Source organism: Chelonoidis abingdonii, chromosome 15 (genome assembly GCF_003597395.2).
Source record: "Chelonoidis abingdonii isolate Lonesome George chromosome 15, CheloAbing_2.0, whole genome shotgun sequence".
NCBI classification, from domain to species: Eukaryota; Metazoa; Chordata; order Testudines; family Testudinidae; genus Chelonoidis; species Chelonoidis abingdonii.
Window position 1 is genome coordinate 22,282,004 of NC_133783.1, and position 19,358 is coordinate 22,301,361.

The following is a 19,358-nucleotide window of genomic DNA, read 5'->3' on the forward strand; positions in this document are numbered from 1 at the left end:
GACCACCTGACCAGGACAGTTAATAGTAGTATGAAATCTAAGGGAAATTAGAGGGCTATTTCAAAATTTAAAACCCCAAAATATGGGTATTCAATTAATCCCCATATGATGGAAACATTTCACTTCAGACGAAATCAGAGATAAATTTCTGATGACTTTAAAATGACTCTTCATGAGCAGCTGTACGAAACCACAAGGAGACGACTCTAATTTATCTGAGTGGATCGCAGGAGTTAGTCCAATAACTTATAGCAGGACTGCTTGCAAATCGGACCATATAGAATAACATTTAACATCCCCCCCCATGTGTGGAAGAACCTCTCAACAGCCAATACTGTGGCATTTTAATTTCAAAAGGGGACTATAACAAAAATTCGAGGTTAGTATAACAAAAAGTAAAAAGGTACAGTGACTAAAGTGAAATCCCTGCAAGCTGCCATGGCCCTTTTTAAAGACACCATATAAAGCCCAAGTTCAATGAACCCCAAAATAAGCAACGTAGAAAAGAACTAACAAAGAGCCCACTGTGGCTTAAACAACCATGTTAAAAAAGAAAGCAGAAGATAAAAAAGACTTCCTTCGAAAGTGGAGTCAAATCCTAGTAGGCAAATACGAAATGAGCAAAACTACTGCTAACTTAAGTTAGCAAGAGTTAATAAAAACCAAAGAGGAGTTTGAAGAACGGTAGCCAAAATCCAGAATAATAACAAAATGTTTTTTAAGAACTCAGAACTGAAGCCTGCTAAACAACCAGTGGCCCCTTGACGAGTCGAAATACAAAGGAACTGATTAATCAACATAAATCATTGCGAGCAAACTAAATGGATTCTTTGTTCAGTCTTCAACACTGCAGAGGTTAGGAGATTCTCAACCTGAGCTGCTTTGTAGGTGAACAAATCTGAGCGAATTCACAATTGAAGCTGTCACTTTAGAGGAGTTTGAATTATTATAAAACTCAACATAACAAGTTCACTGACCCGATGCTTCACCCAAGGTCTGAAAAAAATTCCAAATGTGAAGTTGCAGAACTATTAAACTAAATTTTGTAAACCTGCCTTTAATCGCATTCTTACCAATGACTGAATTAGCTAATTAACACCAATATTTAAAAAAGCTTATAGGTTTCCCGGCAATTACAGACCGTAAGTCTAACGGGGTACCGGGCAAATCATCGAACCGATATTTAAGAATAAAAGTGTTCAGACACATAAAAAAGATAAACTGTTAGCAATATCAACACGTTTCATTAAAGGGAATTCGTGTCTCTAATCTATAGAGTTCTTTGAAGGGTTCAACAAACATCATGGACCCAAGGGATCCATACATAGTGTACTTAGATTTCCAGAAAGCCTTTACAATGTCCCTCACCAAAGGCTGTTATGTAAAATTAAGCTCATGGATAAAAGGAGTCTTTTATGGATGAGAACGGTAAAAACAGGAACAAAAGGGTAGGAATTAATGTAAAATCTCAAATGAGCGTAAGTGGGTTCTGGAGAAAGGGTAAACAGTGAGGTGGCAAAGTTTGCAGATGATTATAAAAACTGCTCAAATAGTTAAGACCAAAGCAGATTGGTGAAGAAGACTTACAAAAGATCTCACAAAACATAACCTATGGCAGGCAACAAATGGCACACATTAAATTTAATGGGATAAATGTAAATATAATCAGTACGCATTAGGTATAAACATAAGCCCTTGCCTATTATATGCGATCACAAGTTATAATGGTGCCTAATTAGCTATCACCACAAGTGCAGGGAAAAAATGCATACTGAGTCATAACGTGGACATCTCTGAGATGTCCACGCAGTGTGCAGAGGCAGTCAAAAAAATAACCGGGATGTAGATCATTAAAAAGGGACAGAGAATAGACCGTGAGAATATATTTTCCCTTTAATATAAACCATGGTACGCTGTCCGCACTAACTGCAGAATGCTGTGTACAGATGTGGTGTCCTTCACCCAGTCAAAAACTATTCTAGACTAGAAAAGGTTCAAAAAGGGCAACTAAAATGATTAGGGTCTGCGAAGAAGCGGGCCATATACAGGGAAAGATTAAAGATGGTAGGCTTTCGAGCTTGAGAAAGAGGAGACTAAGGTGGTACTAGTGAGAGGTGATCTTTGGAAATCATGATTATGTGTGATTGGAGAGATGGAGTATAGGAAAAATATTTATACTTATCTCCGGATATATTCAAAACTTTAGGGTCACCACAAATGAAATAAGGGCAGCAGTTGTAAAACAATAAAAGAAAGTTCTCCTTCACGCAGCACACATCAACTTGTGAGACTCTTACCTTAGAAGGTTGTGGAAGTTAGGACTATGGCAGTGTTAAAAGAGATTGATAAATTCATGGTGTTAAGTCCATATAATGACTATTAGCCAGGAAGGGTAAAGAATGGTGTACCCTAGCCTCGTTTGTCAGAGATGGAGAGGATGGCAGGAGAGAAGATCACTTGGACATGCTCTGTTAGGTTCACTCCCCAGCCTGGGCGATGTGGCATGGCCACTGTTGGTAGACAAATACGGCTAGAGACCATTTGTCACCCGGTATGGCCATTCTTGTGTTCTTACCAATGGCTCCATAGAGCCAGGCCTATGCTCAGAAGGGGCCCCAGCCTGCTCCGCTTGCACTGTGCCCTGAGATCCTGCTGGCTCCCCCCACCCACCACTTGTTCCTCTCGGCCTGCCCACTGGCCAACCAAGGATTCCTTTCTGCTCCCTGGCCCCATCTCTCTGCTCATCTGTCCCCTGGCCAAACCCCAGTGCACCTCTGGCTCTGGCCAGTCTCTTGCTTCCCACCACCTGTGGAGCCCTGCCTGTCTCCCCAGAGCTGAGCCACCTGGGACTGGTGCAGAAGCCTGGCCAATCTCAGCCACAGAGAGGGGAGGGAACAATGGGGGGGGGAGGGGGTTCGCTGGGCCCCTCCAGGCAACTGTGTCTTGAGGAATCCTGGCTGGGGCATGCCCTGGCCTGGCTGATCACGCCACTCCCAAGAGGCTGGAGTGATTCCCAGCTCAAGGGCCAGCCCTGGTTATGCTGCCTGCTCAGCCCGTCCGACAGTCGCCTCCCAGCAGGGCCGGTGAATGTGACCAGGAGACAGGGCATGGGGAGAGGGTGTCCGGGGGGTTGGGCTGTGAGGTGGCAGGGACGTTCTGTGTGTTGTGGCACTAGTCAGTGAAGGTTCTATGTGGGGTGCTGGTCAGTTATGGTGGGGCTGTGGGCATGGGTGGTTTTGTGCAGGGTGCTGTGCATTTGTGGGGGAAGTCTGGGAGAACACTGGGCTCTGGCCACAGGGAGTTGTTGGGTGGGGTTGTGGCATGGCATGGGCTTGCCCCGGAGGGGAGGGGGCATGCTGGCAGCACAGAGCCAGGCAGCTACTATGAATCTGGCAACAGCCAGTTTGTAAACAGTGTCCTTGCACTGGGCTATGTAGAGCAGGCCATGCTATGTCCTGCCCCATTGACCCTGACTGGCCCCAGTCTGGGGACTGACCTCCCTGTGCCATGCTCCACTGGCTCCATGGGGGCCCAGAAAAGATTAATCTGGCCCTGGGAAAGTAACGGCGCTAGCAGCTCCTAACGCGCTGCCCACTGCGCTTGGAACCTTACGGTCGCTGTAGCCCCGGTGCATGTTGGGCCCTGCAGTCTCATTGAGTCCAGGTGCAGGCCTGGCCTCGCGGTCCCGATGGCGTTGCGTTCTGCTCTATGTGACGTTGCTGGCAAGGTAGTGGGCGTGTCGCGAGCCGCTGGAGGGCCCGCCCTCGTGCAAGCCGATGATGAGCGGTTAAGCCGGCCCTTGCCTGCGCCTCACTGGTTGCCGGCCGGCGAGGGGGTTCCGGGGCGGAGTTCGTTCCTCTCACGCCTGTCCCGGTTTCTTGCGGCAAGTTCGCTCCCGGCGTCCGCTCTGAGGGAAATGTCCGAAGTCACCCGGCTCGAAGCCAGCAGCGGGGACGAGGCCGAGAGCCCCATGGAGAGCGGGATCGCCCCGGAGAGCAGCAGGAGGAGGCGGCGGCACAAGGTACCAGCGCCCTTTGCGCTATCAGGCTGCGTGCGGCAGGGTCCCGGCTGCCTCTGGCGAGAACCAGGCTCCCCGGGGCTGCCATCCTGCCGTCGGGCCGGCCTCGTGGGGTGCAGCGTGGCCAGGCTGTGTGGGAGCGGGGCGGCCAGTGCTGTCCCTGCGCGGGATCCCCAGCCTTGCTCTCACCCAGCGGGGTGGCGGCGCCTCTTGCCCGGGGGATCCCTGGGGCGTCGGTTGGGCGTTGGGCAGCGTTCCCTCCCCAGCCCGCTTGTTTCTCTTACCCGATGGTCGTGCCTCTCGGGCCCCTCCGGCGCTGGACCCTGGCTGCCGCTCACGGAGAGGCGCTGCCTTTCCCCTGCTCGCTGTTTTCTCCTTGTCTCTCTTGCCCTTTCCCGTGTAACTTGCCCTTAGCAGTGCTGCTATGTAACCCAGTTAGCTGTCCCCAGTGCTTTTAGCGTTTGGTGTTATACCCAGGCAGTGTTTTTGTGTGCTGCTGGAATCCGGACATGCATTGCACTGCGATCCCTAGAAGCACTAGGACAGTAGATCCAGATTTGGGATAAAAATCACTTTTTGTCAGTTCATTTCGTACTCTCAGCTCAAAAACCTGTGCTGTGGTATGAATCCTGTAGTCTGTTTTATGACAGACTCTCTTAGGGTATGTCTACACTGTGAAATTACTCCGATTTTACATAAGTCGATTTTTGGGATCAGATTGTATAAAGTCGAGTGCATGCATCCACGCTAAGCACATTAATTCAGCGGTGTGCGTCCATAGTACTGTGGCAAGCGTCGACATTCCGAGCATTGCACTGTGGGTAGCTATCCCACAGTTCCCGCAGTCCCCGCTGCCCATTAGAATTCTGGGTTGAGCTCCCAATGCCTGATGGGGCCAAAAATTTGTTGTGAATGGTTATGGGTAAATGTCATCAGTCAACCCTCCCTCCCTGAAAGCAACGGCAGACAATCATTTCGTGCCCTTTTCCCTGGATTGCCTGAGCAGACGCCATAGCTCGGCAAGCATGGAGCCCGTGCAGTTATGAGCGTTGTAAACACTTCACACATTATTGTGCAGTTGATGCAGAACCAGAAGCTGAAAAACCAGGCGAGGAGGTGATGGCAGCATGGTAATGAGAGTGATGAGGACATGAACACAGACTTCTCTCAAAGCGCGGACCCCAGCAGTGTGGACATCATAGTGTTAATGGGGCAGGTTCATGCTGTGAAATGCCGATTCTGGGCCCGGGAAACAAGCACAGACTGGTGGGATCGCATAGTGTTGCAGGTCTGGGATGATTCCCAGTGGCTACGAAACTTTCACATGCATAAGAGCACTTTCATGGAACTTTGTGACTTGCTTTCCGCTGCCCTGAACCACAAGAATACCATGATGAGAGCAGCCCTCGCAGTTGAGAAGCAAGTGACGATAGCTCTGTGGAAGCTTGCAACGCCGGACAGCTACCAGTCAGTCAGGAATCAGTTTGGCGTGGGCAAGTCTACTATGGGGGTTGCTGTGATGCAAGTAGCCAAAGCAATCGCTGAGCTGCTGCTATCAAAGGTAATGACTCTGGGAAACGTGCAGGTCATAGTAGATGGCTTTGCTGCAATGGAATTCCCTAACTGTGGTAAGGCGATAGACGGAACCCATATCCCTATTTTGGGATCGGACCACCAAGGCAGCCAGTACATAAACCACAAGAGGTACTTTTCAACGGTGCTGCAAGCACTGGTGGATCACAAGGGACTTTTCACCAACATCAAATGTGGGATGGCAGGGAAAGGTTCATGACGCTCGCGTCTTCAGGAACTCTGGTCTGTTTAAATGGCTGAAGAAAGGGATTTACTTCTCAGACCAGAAAATAACTGTTGGGGATGTTGAAATGCCTATAGTTATCCTTAGGGACACAGCCTACCCCTTAGTGCCCTGGCTTATGAAGCCATACACAGGCATCCTGGACAGTAGTATGGGGCTGTTCAACTATAGGCTGAGCAAGTGCAGAATGGTGGTAGAGAGTGCATTTGGACATTTGAAGGGTCACTGGTACAGTTTACTGTCTTGCTCAAACCTCAGCGAAACCAATATTCTCATTGTTCTTGCTGCGTGCTCCACAATGTCTGTGAGAGTAAAGGGGAAACGTTTATGGCGGAGTAAGAGGTTGAGGCAAATTGCCTGTCCGCTGATTACACACAGCCAGACACCAGAGTGATTAGAAGAGCACATCAGGAAGCGCTGCTCATCAGAGAAGCTTTGAAAACCAGTTTCATGACTGGCCAGGGTACTGTGTGACAGTTCTGTTTGTTTCTCCTTGATGAAAACCCATCCCCTTGGTTGACTCTAATTCCCTGTAAGCCAACTGCCCTCCCCCCTTTGATCACAGCTTGGAAATAAAGTCACTATGATTTAAAAACCATGTATTCTTTATTAATTGATTATAAAAATAGGGAGATAACTCACAAGGTATCCCGGGTGTGGTGTGGGAGGAGGGAAGGAAAAGGTCACTTCAAAACTTGTTGAATGACAGCTTTCTGTCTACTGGGGTGGAGTGGTTGGGTGCCCGGAGCCTCCTCCTGCCCCCCCCCTCCACCCCTGGCCTTCTTGGGCATCTGGGTGAGGAGGCGGCTATGGAACTTGGGGAGGAGGGAGAGCAGTTAAACAGGGGCTGCAGCAGCAGTCTCTCCAGCTGACGTTCCTGAACCTCCACCAGACACCAGATCATGTCCATTTGTTCCCACAGTAGCCCCAGCGTTGCATCCTGCCTCCTCTGATCTTCCTGACATCACCTCTCCTCACGTTCACTGGCCGCTTTCCTGTCCTGTGCTATTGTGTCCCTCCACGCTTTCTGCTGAACTCTTACAGTATGGGACACCTGCATGAGCTTAGAGAACATTTCATCTTGTGTGCTTTTTTTTTGCCGCCTTATCTGAGATAGCCTTTGGGACGGAGGCGGGAGGCTTGAAACATCTGCAGCTGCAAGAGGAAAAAAAGGGAGAGAAGTATTTAAAAAAGATACCCATTGTTCTGTAAAATGTATACTCTTTCACAGTGAACAACACTATTCACATTACATAGCACGTGATTTCAGTACAAGGTCATTTTTTGCATCTTATATTGAGTGCCTGCGGCTTTGGTGTTAGGGCAGCAGAATTTGGCTTGCAGCCAGCTCTGGTAAGTCATAGTCTTTCAGCTTCTGCAACCTTTGTAACAGCAGCGCCCTCCTTTCCCATACCAAGCAAAGCCCATTGAGTTGTCCATTTAGGGCTGTGGTTTTCATGTTAACGTGCAGCAGCACAAACCAAACTATCCCCCCTCCTTTTCTCTGGGATGACCGCTTTAACCCTCCCCCCGACCACACCGTGTGGCTGGTATCAGGCAAGATCCCTGCTAGCCAAACGTGAACAGCTCAGCGCCAATGCCTCCCTCCCCACCCCACCCCCACCCCGCTTGGCTAACTGTGGGGAGGATTTCTTTACAGCCACCTATGAATGTCCTCTGAATTAAATTCCCGTATTTCAACCAGGTTACCATGAACAATATTTCTCCTGAGGATAACACAGTGAGATAAAGAATGGATGTTGCTTGAATGCTAGCAAGCACTGGGACCATCCACTGCTAGGCTTTGTCATACAAAGATACCAAATTACTTGCTACTAGCATGGCGTGGTAAAGTGTCCTACCATGGAGGATGGAATAAGGCTGCTCTCCCCAGAAACCTTCTGCAATGGCTTTTAGAGTACCTTCAGGAGAGCTTCATGGAGATGTCCCTGAAGGATTTCCACTCCATCCTCAGACTTTTCCAGTAGCTGTACTGGCCACAAGTGCATCCCAAGTCCTCAGGGCGAATCAATCATTAAAAAACACTTGCTTTTAAACCATGTTTTATATTTACAAAGGTACACTCACCACAGGTCCCTTCTATAGCTTCATGATCCGGGATACTGCCTTGGGAGGGTATTTCAGTCAGGGTGAGAAAAAGATCCTGGCTGTCGGGGAGGACGGTGTGCTGCGTGCTCTCCTCAACCTTATAGTCGTCGTCCTCATCTTCCCTGTCTGCAAAATCCTCAGGCATGGCGACTGAGAGTACCCCATCATCGGAGTCCACAGACAAGGGTGGGGTAGTGGTGGCAGCCCCCCCTAGACTCATATGAGTCTATAATTGCCTGCAGCTCAGCGTAGAAGTGGCATGTCTGCAGCTCTGTCCTGGAGCATCCGTTTGATTCTTTGGTTTTCTGGTACGCTTGTCTCAGCTCCTTAAGTTTCACGCGGCACTGTGTTGAGTCCCTGTTGTGGCCTCTGTCCATCATAGCCTTGTAGATTTTTTCAAAAGTTTTGGCATTCTGTCTTTTGGAACAGAGTTCTGATAGCACAGATTCATCTCCCCATACAGCAATCAGATCCAGTACCTCCCGTAGAGTCCATGCTGGAGCTCTTTTTCAAGTCTGGGACTGCGTGGTCATGTGTGCTGATCAATTGTCCATGCTGGGCAAACAGGAAATGAAATTCAAAAGTTCGCGGGGCTTTTCATGTCTACCTGGCCAGTGCATCCTAGTTGAGATTGCTGTCCAGAGCGGTCACAACGGTGCACTGTGGGATAACTCCTGGAGGCCAATGCTGTCGAATTGCATCCACACTAACCCTAATTTGAACCGGCAATGTTGATTTCAGCACTACTCCACTCGTCGGGAGGGAGTACAGAAATTGATTTTAAGAGCCCTTTATGTCAACAAAAATGGCTTTGTTGTGTGGACAGATGCAGGTTTAATTTGATTTAATGCTGCTAAATTCGACCTAAACTCATAGTATAGACCAGGCCTTAGAGTTTCTTACTTCTCATATTTTGGTACTGTTTACTGCTAGAAACAGTATACCAAACTCAAGTCAAATGTGATATGGTAACCCTGTGTTTCTGCTTCACGCCAAAGTATATGCTCACCTTTTTAAAAGGGATGAAGTATTTTATAGTATCTGTTACAAATAATCTAAAAAAGAGGGTAAAACTTTAGGATTAAACCATGATATTGACCTCTCTGAAATTCCTTAATAGGTTGCAAACTGCTTTGTAAAAAAAGCATGTGTATTATGGTTTGAGTTCCAAATGAATGGACAGTATAAATTCTTTGCAAATAAAATCAGAAAAATGCATGATGGGATTTTCCCCCATAACGTGAATGAGTCTGTTTTCATACACGCCCTTATGCAAAAGGTGCCTCTGATTTTAACTAATATGAAAACAAGTATTTACAGATGGATAGAGAGCAACCAGTTCCTTTCATTCTTGGAACAATTACATGTTTTTACAATTTTACATTATATGAAAATCTGCAGTTTTATTTTAATTGTGGTTTCTTTGTTTATTACTTAATAGAAAGATAAAAAAGAGAGTGAGTCTAAACACCATGATAAATCCAAGAAGAGGAAATCCCGAACAGAGGAAAATGGGCTGTCTGAAGATGACCTTGAACCTCCCAAACTCAAAAAGATGAAGGAGAGAGAGAGTGTGAATGGAGATACTGGGGAAAGAAGACCAGAGTACAAGAAGAAATCCTTCTTCCTAAGCAATGGAGTCACCCCCACAAAAACACAATGTAATTTCAGTGACGCATCAAGTGAAGAGTGTGACAGCGAACAAGAGCAGGTGCAAGTAGATGCTGGGTTTTGCTACAGTTGGGTTCCTCTGCTATACCATGACTGAGTTTGGAAGAAATTCTCTCTAATAGATTTATTTTTCAACGTTTGTTTTTGTGTAACCAATGTAAAGGATATTTAGCTTTTACTTAAATTACAACATGGGCAGCTGCAAAACTTGAAAAGTTTGAATGTTCAAGTTTTGTATTGCATTGTCATACCTCACAGGAAATCTATTGGTTTAAAATTACATAGTAATAACACATTAAATATGCTGCGTGGAATATAGTAGGACTTAATTTAATGTTAATGACCCACTAACACGGCTTCGTGACTGAGGCAGTTCAATGCTGTGGGTAATAACTGCAGCCAGGTAGTGCTTTTAGATTTTGTATTAGTCATTCGATATGGATGCAGTTTCCAGGAGTCTATTTTAATTGGTCTATCTTAAATATAATTATTTTTTTACAGTAAAGTAAATTTGAATTGACTCTAGCTGAAAACTACTGCATAGATGTATACGCTGTGCTCTAAATGTTTGTGCTTGACTTAATCCTCCAAAATCCCATGAGAAGAACTAGACAGATTTTAAAAATGAAAAATCTTTACTGCAGATTAGTTCCCCAGATATACCCAATCATAACAAGAGTTTATGCTTCTAAATGTAATGTGCTTATTGCTGAAAACCTTCTTTTAGAAGCGTGGAGAGAAGCAGTAACGCCCATGTTCTTTTCTGTTATTTCTTTATAGTTTTTTTTTCCTTTCTTGAGCCCCATTTGATATGAAATAGCAATAAGGTTAGTGCTCATTAGTCCTCCTTGTGGAAAGAGATTGAACTGTCACACTGAAATAGGCTTGTAAAGTTTTACTTGGTGCCCCTCACAGACCCCTGAAGTCCCCCATCCTAGCTTTCTTTCCTCAGAATTCTGTGTTGGAGCCACTATATCATCAAAAATGTATTAAAACTGCATCACAATCTGTGGAAGGCATTGATATTAGTGAAATGTGGTTCACGCACTTAAGGTTTGAAACTATTTCCATAGCAGTGCACCAGTAGTAGGCTAATCCAGGGAGTAAGAAATGGCTTGGAATCAAGCCCAACTTTGCTTATTGCAGTACAAATCACTATCACTGGGCCACCAGTAACTGTTTTAAAAATAAACATCCTTGAATTAAACTGAACTAGTACTGGAAGCCGTAGTTATGTGTAACTTGTATCAATTGAATTTGTAGTGGCTACAGCACAGAATTCTGGGGAAAGAAAGCTAGAATGGGGGACTTGAGGGATCTGTGGAGGTCATCAAGTAAAACATAACAAGCCTACTTTTCTGACTCTGTTCGGTCTCTCTCCACAAGAGGACTAATGAGCACTAACCTTGCTATTTCATATGCATTAGATACAAAAAATGTGACTTCCTAATGTACTTTTTAAATCTGTTGCATGGAGGTCACACAAGGCAGTGGTGTTCAGTAGTTAGAACAAGAGATTGGATTTCAGGACCTTGCGTTGTGGTCTTGATCCTGCTACTGCAAAACTGACCTTGGGATAAGTCATTTAACCCTTTCTGCCTTAATTTTCTTACCTCTGAAATGCTCAATACTTATATGCAAAGTATTATTTTTACCTAACAGGAACTGACTGTAGAGCAGAAGGAAGGTGCTTTCTCCAATTTTTGTATTTCCAAAGGGACTATTGAGCTTCTTCGAGGTAACTTTCTTGGCATAATAATTTAATAGTAAAACTGACAGAACAGAAGCATCTTTAATTCTGTTTGTGTTGATTGTGAGGAAGAAGTAGTAATAAGATGTGTCCCCTACCCTTGGGTATGCAAACACTGTTGTCACACTTCTGGTGGTTCCCAAATGGCATGGTATCCACGTATGTCATCCTAGTCAGCTCAGCCTTTATGCTAGAACTTTAACTAACATGAACCCAATATCAAGATACTGTGGCTTAAAATTATTTTATTCCATTTGCAGAGTAAGAATTAATTCCACTGAAACTGAGCTAAAAGTTCTACAATAAATACTAATGAACAAATTTATAACACAATATTTGTATGTAATATTGTAACAGGTTCAAGTAATTCATAAACGACTGTTTCAAATCAAACAGTACTCAAGAGATTGAAGATATGGATGGAGAGTACTGCATACATAGGGCAGCGTAATTATTCTTTTGAAGGAAAGTTGCTGGGTAGGAATAGAGTAATCAATATCTCTGGCAATGCAATGTTAGCAAATTGAGTGAAGTGAGTCCAACTGGATTATTTATTGAACTGGATTCTGAGACTAAGTAAACTAGAGAAGGTGATATAATCCTGCTTTTTCTGGGAATAGTGTCTAGTCTGTTTGTGATGTTCTACCGTGTTCAAGTTTACACATGTCAAGCACCAAATATAATGTACTTATCAGCTCATTGGACCTTTTAACAAAGCCTTATTCGACTGTCTCACAGCTCGAGGTGTAACATACCTGTTTCCTGTACAAGTAAAGACCTTCAAGCACATATATGATGGCAAAGATGTTGTAGCTCAAGCTCGAACTGGAACTGGAAAAACATTCTCTTTTGCCATTCCCTTGATTGAAAAGCTTCAGGGAGAAATGCAAGAGAGGAAAAGAGGCCGCACGCCAAAGGTAACTAAATTATCTGATAGCGAACAAATTCTGATGTCACATTTACTGTATTTTTGTCATGCTGGTTCAGGTTTTTAGTCATCTGTGAAAAAGGATTCTTCAAGTATGTGCTCATGTAGATTCTGCTGTAGGTGTGTATGTGCCTTCGGTTCTTCAAGTGATTGCACATGGACGTTCTACTCTTGGTGTATGTTTTTACCTCAAGCACTGTTGTCAGAATGTTTCCCCTAGTAGTACCCATCAGTGCAGCAAAGCACTCTCTGCTGCCACGTGCCACTATGTGCGGGTATAAAGGGTGAAGCTGCCCCTGATTCCCCTGAGTTCCTTCTTACTGCCCTTGACAGTTGTTGGAATTTGTCTTGCTCCAGCAAGTTCTTTCAGCATCTAGTTGTATATAGATTCCCAGTCTTAGTTAGTAATAACATTTCGTTTATTAAAATTAGTTTCTCGGGTTCCCAATTTCGGGGTTCCATTTGTCGGTATTGAGGAATGCCTTAGTGACTGGGCTTCAAGCCCTATATTTCATCTAAACGGATGCCCGTACGTGGCCCACATTCTAGTTTAAAGGTGTCTGGGTCAGTCTCGCATTAGTGATTGGTATGAGGTTTGTAATGACTTCAAGCTGAGGACCAAGAAAGTTAGAGAGGTCAGGCTAAAGTTTCTTTTGAGGGAGACCTTCAGAAGGTGTTCAGCACTTGGGCTTCTCTGAGAAGTGCACGTCTGATATTGGCAGAGTCCTGGCACCACTCATCCTCTCTGTTGCGCAGGAAGAATCATAGGAGTTCCAAGGAGAGGAAGACAAGCTTTTCCATTCTTTCTACTCCCAGTTGGTGTCTTAATTTTGAATGAAACTAGCTGAATGAACTGAAATGAAGAAAATATTCTCTGCAGAAGTGAATACTGCTTTCAAAAGCTGGTTTAGCACTGTAACAAATTACAATTCCAGGTACTTAGGCAGTGACTTCCACCAATTCAGTGGTTTGACTTTCTTTAGAAATTCAGCAGCAAATATGTACTGCTTGAATATTTTTAAATTTAAAATATTTTAATAGATTATATTAAGTTTCAGTCTTAACATAGGTTGTCATGTGCTGTAATTTTCTATGTGAGATAGCAGTGTCTTTTACAAGCATGTAAAATGATGACTTTGTGATTTGATGAGGCCATAGGAACCTTGAACTGTGCTTAAATGTCATTTCTTTAAACCTGCAACAATTACAATAGAGGTGTAAATATACCAACCTAAATGGAAAACCAATATGGCTTCTTGACAGACTCCAAGTGAAGGAACATCTATTTTTAACTCTTTCTTCCTTCTTTGTAGGTGTTAATTCTTACTCCCACTAGAGAGTTGGCAAACCAGGTAGCCAGAGACTTCAAAGACATCACCAAGATACTCTCAGTGGCTTGTTTTTATGGAGGAACTGCATACAATGGACAAAGTAAATAAGGTTCTAATGATTGACCTGCAGATTGATTGGTAACATTTCAAACACTGTTATCTCTCTCCAAATAAATAATTTTAATCAGAAACTGAAGACTCTTAAAGAAACTAAGTAGCCTACTCTGTCCATCTGTGCTAGGAAAACAAGAGGATGCTTAGTAAAACATACAGCTGCCTTCCTTATTCCAGGGGTCTTGGACCTCTTCCACATTGACTTAGGTGTTTCCTGCTACGTGTATATGAAAACATTTTGTTTTCTTGTAAATAACCTTTGTCTTATAAACATCAGCAAAGTAAATCTAAAAGTGGAAGATGTTAAGTCTTAAAGCTGTCAATGGAGATGGCATCTGTGCGAGTAGCTGGATCTCTTATGGAGAGGATCCTTACATCCAGGAGGGTGGAGGAAACATTCTATATTACGGTAATGTTATTAGTTATATCAGGATGGTTGTGAATGCATATCTAGGGTGGGAAGAAGACACTTCATTGTTAATTATGCATCATGGGCATAACTACTGGGATCGAGAAGGAATCCTATTTTTCTGTAGGATTTCAGGAAACAGGGTGGGTTAAGTGACATTGACAGCAACATGAAGAAATTTTCAGAGGCAACACTTCTTTAACATTTTTTAATTCAACTTTTTTGTCCCAGTTTTGAACTAGTGAGCTTTGGTAAACTAACTAATAGCTTGATAGTTTAGTTTTCCCAAGAGTCATTTCAGTTTGATTAAAATAAATAATTTGGAAAGAGCCAACTGTTTCTTAACTGCTTAAAAAAATAACTTGTTTACTCACCACTAAACTCTCATTGCCCTTCTCATTCTTATTAGAAAAAATATTTCACAATGCTGAGACCATTGTGGTTCCTGTCTGTCCTTTTTATCTTTTTTTTTTTTTTTCATTCCCCTTCTCTTGTTTTATTTGGGAAATGAACTCTGACATAAAACTTCACAAGCTGTGGCTTCAGTATTTCTCAGCTGTACAAATTTTCTGATCTCTGTTCAACTAGAACATTTATCAGTGCATTATTGCCAATATAGTGAAAGTGATCCTGTACTTGTAAGCTGCTGCCATTTTCTAAACTCTTCTGCTCTTACGTGTATCTTTTACTATTTTTTCTTTCAGTTGATTTAATTCGAAGTGGTATTGACATCTTGGTTGGGACCCCAGGTCGAATCAAAGACCACCTTCAGAATGGCAAGCTTGATCTTTCCAAACTCAAGCATGTTGTCCTGGATGAAGTTGATCAGATGTTGGACATGGGCTTTGCTGAACAAGTGGAGGACATTTTACGAGTTGCGTACAAGAAGGGTAAATTCAGTATTTAAGTGAATAGTAAGGAATATCATTTAGTAATTAGACCACTAAAACCCAGGTGGTTGCATTTAGTGTTATAATACCATGTAAATCAACTGTCTTGTGACAAGATAAGTGGTAGTGAAAACGAATGAGTGCTGTGGAAAGCTGCTGGAGATGTCTCTATGTAGTGTACTATAGATCTGGAAATCATTAATAGAATCTTCAGACCCTATAAGATGTCACTCTTCAGGCTTGGCCCAAGTCCATCTGCCAATGTCAGCTAGATAACTTTCCTTGGCACTTATCCATAGGCTGAAATGGAAAGTTGGCACTCCTAAGCAGTGTCAGTGGAAGCTCCTTACTCTTACCCTTTTCAGCATGTTAATGGGGTCTGGACATGTCATCAGGCTAGTATTTTAATCTTGAAGATAAACCCTTCCTCTTTTTAATCCAGTTTTTTTTCTCCCTGTATCTGTAATTAATTTGGGATTAGGACTGTCAAGCCATCTGGAGTGGTTCACAAACATGAGTGCCAACGTTAAGCCAGACTTACAAACCAGGGCATAAACTGGTTGTATGTTCTATAATTAGATTTCACCAACCAAGTGTCAGATGTGAACTCTTTAAGCTCCATATAACAGCATTAGCATGGAGTCACAGACAGTTCCCTTGGGCACTCTGGTGTCTCTTGCCATCCAGGTAAGCCTGCCTTTTGATAGATGGTCCCTTACTCCCAAAATTACAATAATTTTCAGGTTACTCCCAGTCCCAAAGGACCAGTCATTTACTTACCCTAGATCACTTTTACCATAGATCTCTCAAAAAAGGTGACACTTGTAGCCAATCTTGTAATAGACTAACTAAAGATTTATTAACTCTTACTAATTTGTCTTAGTTATTTATAAGATTAAAGCAGGTAAATATGCACACAAATTAGTTAAAGTCTTAGGTTTCAAAAAGTAATAGAAGCTACTGTAATGTACTGCCTCTACATGTCTTTTAGGGCTAACCCAAGCTAAGTAGCTTGGGGATCTCTTGCTTATACTTAAAATATTGCCTTCTCCAAATTCAAAGCAGCATAGTGATACAGTTCCTTCTGGTCAAGGATTTTTAGTCCAGAGTTCAAACTGTGATGGGAGGAGTGTATGATAGGTTGGACACTCCCCTACCCCCTCTCCAGGGTGCCATCTGATGTACTAGGGTTTCACTGGGCCCACCTGTTCCACCAGCCTGGGTTCCCTTACCCTGTCCTGCTGCACGTGCGCATGCGCACATACAGGTAGAGACACACCCAGCTGCAGAATGACACCAATACTGATATCAGTGCTGCATGGGAAGGCTTTCAGCTAGGGAATTGCCCAGCACTCAAGTGCACACACCTTCTGGAAAGTAAACTCCAAATTGTATTGTTTTGTGCTGTATAAAGATCAATACAGTGTAAACTCATGAAATACGCTCCTTCCCTCAATGTGGAGGAAAGTATGCACAGCTTTCCTCCTGCCCCCTGCCAGTATGAATTGCACAAACTGTGTTTTACAATAAAAAACAAATTTAACTGCAAAAAATTTTAAGTGATTGGAAGGGATATCAAACAAATCAAAACAGATTACTGAGGAAATAAAACAAAATACGCAACCTGAACTTAATACACTAAATTAACTGGTTAATAGTAGCGAATTCTGACCCTAAATGTTGTGTTATGCTGGTTGCAGAGTTTCTTGAAGGTAAACTGCAGTGCTTTCAACTAAAACTCCAGGTATTCCTTTCACAGGAATTCCTTTCTTCTTTGCTTCAGTCTTCACGGCTGAGGAGGTTAGGGAGATTCCCAAACCTGAGCTGGCTTTTGTAGGTGACAAATCTGAGGAACTGTTACAGATTAAAGTGTCACTAGAGGAGGTTTTGGAATTAATTGATAAACTCAACATTAATAAGTCACCGGGACCAGATGGCATTCACCCAAGAGTTCTGAAAGAACTCAAATGTGAAGTTGCGTGAAGTTTGCGGAACTATAACTAAACTAGGGTTTGTAACCGTCCTTTAAATCGGCTTCTGTACCCAGTGACCTGGAAGATAGCTAATGTAACGCCGATATTAAGGTCTAAAAGGGCTCCTTAAGGTGATCCGGCAGTGTCTAATGTACCATCAAGGTTGAGATCGTCAGACCCGGGAAAATTAGTTGTAATAACAATAGTAAAGAATTAAGAAAATTGTCAGACACCATAGAAGAGCATAAACTGGTTTGGCAAAGAGTCAATCATGGCTTCTTCTAGTAAAGGGAAATACTGTGTCCTTACTAAACTTATTAGAGTTCTTTGAAAGGGTCATTACAAACATTGTGTACAAGTGGGGATCCATGGATCAGTAGTGACTTAGATTTCCAGAAAGCCTTTGACAACAGTCCCTCACCAAAGGCTCTTAACATAAATTAACACTGTCAATTGGATTAAAAGGGAAGTCCTTCTTATGCGATTGAGAACTCGGTTAAGAAAGCACAGGAAACAAGGGATAAGGAATTATAATGGTAAATTCTCAGAATGGAGATGATCCGGTAACTAGTGGTGTTCCCCAAGGGTCAGTCCTAGGACCAAATCCTATTCAACTTAATTCATTAAATGATCAGGGAGAAGGGGTATAAAAGTGAGGTGGCAAAGTTTTGCAGATGATACTAACTGCTCAGATAGTTAAGACAAAGCAGATGATGAGAACTTCAAAACAGATCTCACAAAACTATAGTGATTGGGCAACAAAATTTGGCAAATGAAATTTTAATGTGGATAAATGTAAAAATATGCTACATTGGAAAAATAATCCTCAACTATAGCATCAATATGAAGGGCTATTTAGCTACAACGAGTCAAAAAAGGATCTTGGAGTCCATCAATGGACGTTCTCTGAAGATGTCCAAACACAGTGACACAGTGTGCAGAGGCGGTCAAAAAAGCAAACAAGATGTTAGCAATCATTAAAAAAGGGATAGAGAATAAGACTGAGAATATATTATTGCCCTTATATAAGTTCATGGTACGCCCACATCTCGAATACTGTGTACAGATGTCGTCTCCTCATCTGAGAAAAGATATACTGGCACTAGAAAAGATTCAGAACAACAGGGCAACTAAAATGATTAGGGGTCTGGAGAGGGTCCCATATGAGGAAAGATTAAAGAGGGTATGACTCTTCAGCTTGGAAAAGAGGAGACTAAGGGGGGATATGATAGAGGTATATAAAATCATGAGTGATGTTGAGAAAGTGGATGAGGAAAATTTATTTACTTATTCCCATAATACAAGAACTAGGGGTCATCAAATGAAATTAATAGGCAGCAGGTTTAAAACAAATAAAAGGAATTCTTCTTCATGCAGCGCATAGTCAACTTGTGGAACTCCTTACCTGAGGAGATTGTGCAGGCTAAGACTATAACAGCATTTAAAAGAGAACTGGATAAATTCATAGTGGCTAAGTCCATAAATGGCTGTTTGCCAGGATGGGTAAGGAATGGTGTCCCTAGTCTCTGTTTGTCAGAGGATGGAGATGGCTGGCAGGAGAGAGATCACTTGATCATTGCCTGTTAGGTTCACTCCCTCTGGGGCATGTGGCATTGGCCACTGTCGGTAGACAGATACTGGGCTAGATGGACCTTTGTTCTGACCTGGTACGGCTGTTTTTACATTCACAGGCTAGACTTTCTCACCTAGGCTCAGCCCCTGTTTCTCCCCCAGCCCCTTCCAGCTTAGTTACTTTGTTTCTTCAGGTGTTTTCAGCCGTCTTCCTTCTTGGGTGGGGAGGCAGTGGAAAAGAACCTAGATTAACTCACTCCTCAGCCTTAAATAGGATTTGCATATGGCAGGAATCCTTTGTTTCCCAATTTGATTTCCATCCCCTCCTAATGGAAAAATTCCAGCAGTCCAAGATGGTGTCCAGTATCAGGTGACATCACATGACCTTGCAGTGTTAAAGCAGCATCCCAGGAAACTTCTCAGGAAGGAGGGAGATTAGCATCTTCAAAGTCCTATTGTCCTTCCTAATGACCCATCTGGGCTGATTGCATATTGTCTGGTGGGCGTTCTCCAAGTGTAAAAACAGTTGTAATTGTTACATAGTTAATATTCCTAACTTCGGATACAGAAATTATACATGCTTACAAATAGGATAATCCTATTCAGTAAATCATAACCTTTCCACTGATACCTAACATGACGTGTCTTGCATAAAACATTGTGACATTCCCCTCTGGTGTTATCTAGACCGGTGATCTGTTAGGTCACTCCAATCCTAGACTCTGGGAGCCAGCCTTACCCTGCTCTGCTGTGAGAACCTCCACTTCTGGGCTGTTC

At 43.3% G+C, this 19,358-nt stretch overlaps 1 protein-coding gene across 1 annotated transcript in view; it reads left to right on the forward strand.

Annotated features, from left to right (window-relative positions):
* Window positions 1-3,891: 3,891 nt before the first annotated feature.
* LOC116833610 (nucleolar RNA helicase 2-like) overlaps window positions 3,892-19,358 on the forward strand; it is a 40,820-nt gene continuing 25,353 nt past the window's right edge. The window contains exons 1-6 of the mRNA XM_032795228.2: window positions 3,892-4,021; window positions 9,385-9,654; window positions 11,277-11,352; window positions 12,103-12,281; window positions 13,606-13,723; window positions 14,851-15,036. Coding sequence (XP_032651119.2) covers window positions 3,917-4,021; window positions 9,385-9,654; window positions 11,277-11,352; window positions 12,103-12,281; window positions 13,606-13,723; window positions 14,851-15,036 — 934 coding nt within the window. The 5' untranslated portion in view covers window positions 3,892-3,916. The remainder of the gene's footprint in view (window positions 4,022-9,384; window positions 9,655-11,276; window positions 11,353-12,102; window positions 12,282-13,605; window positions 13,724-14,850; window positions 15,037-19,358) is intronic.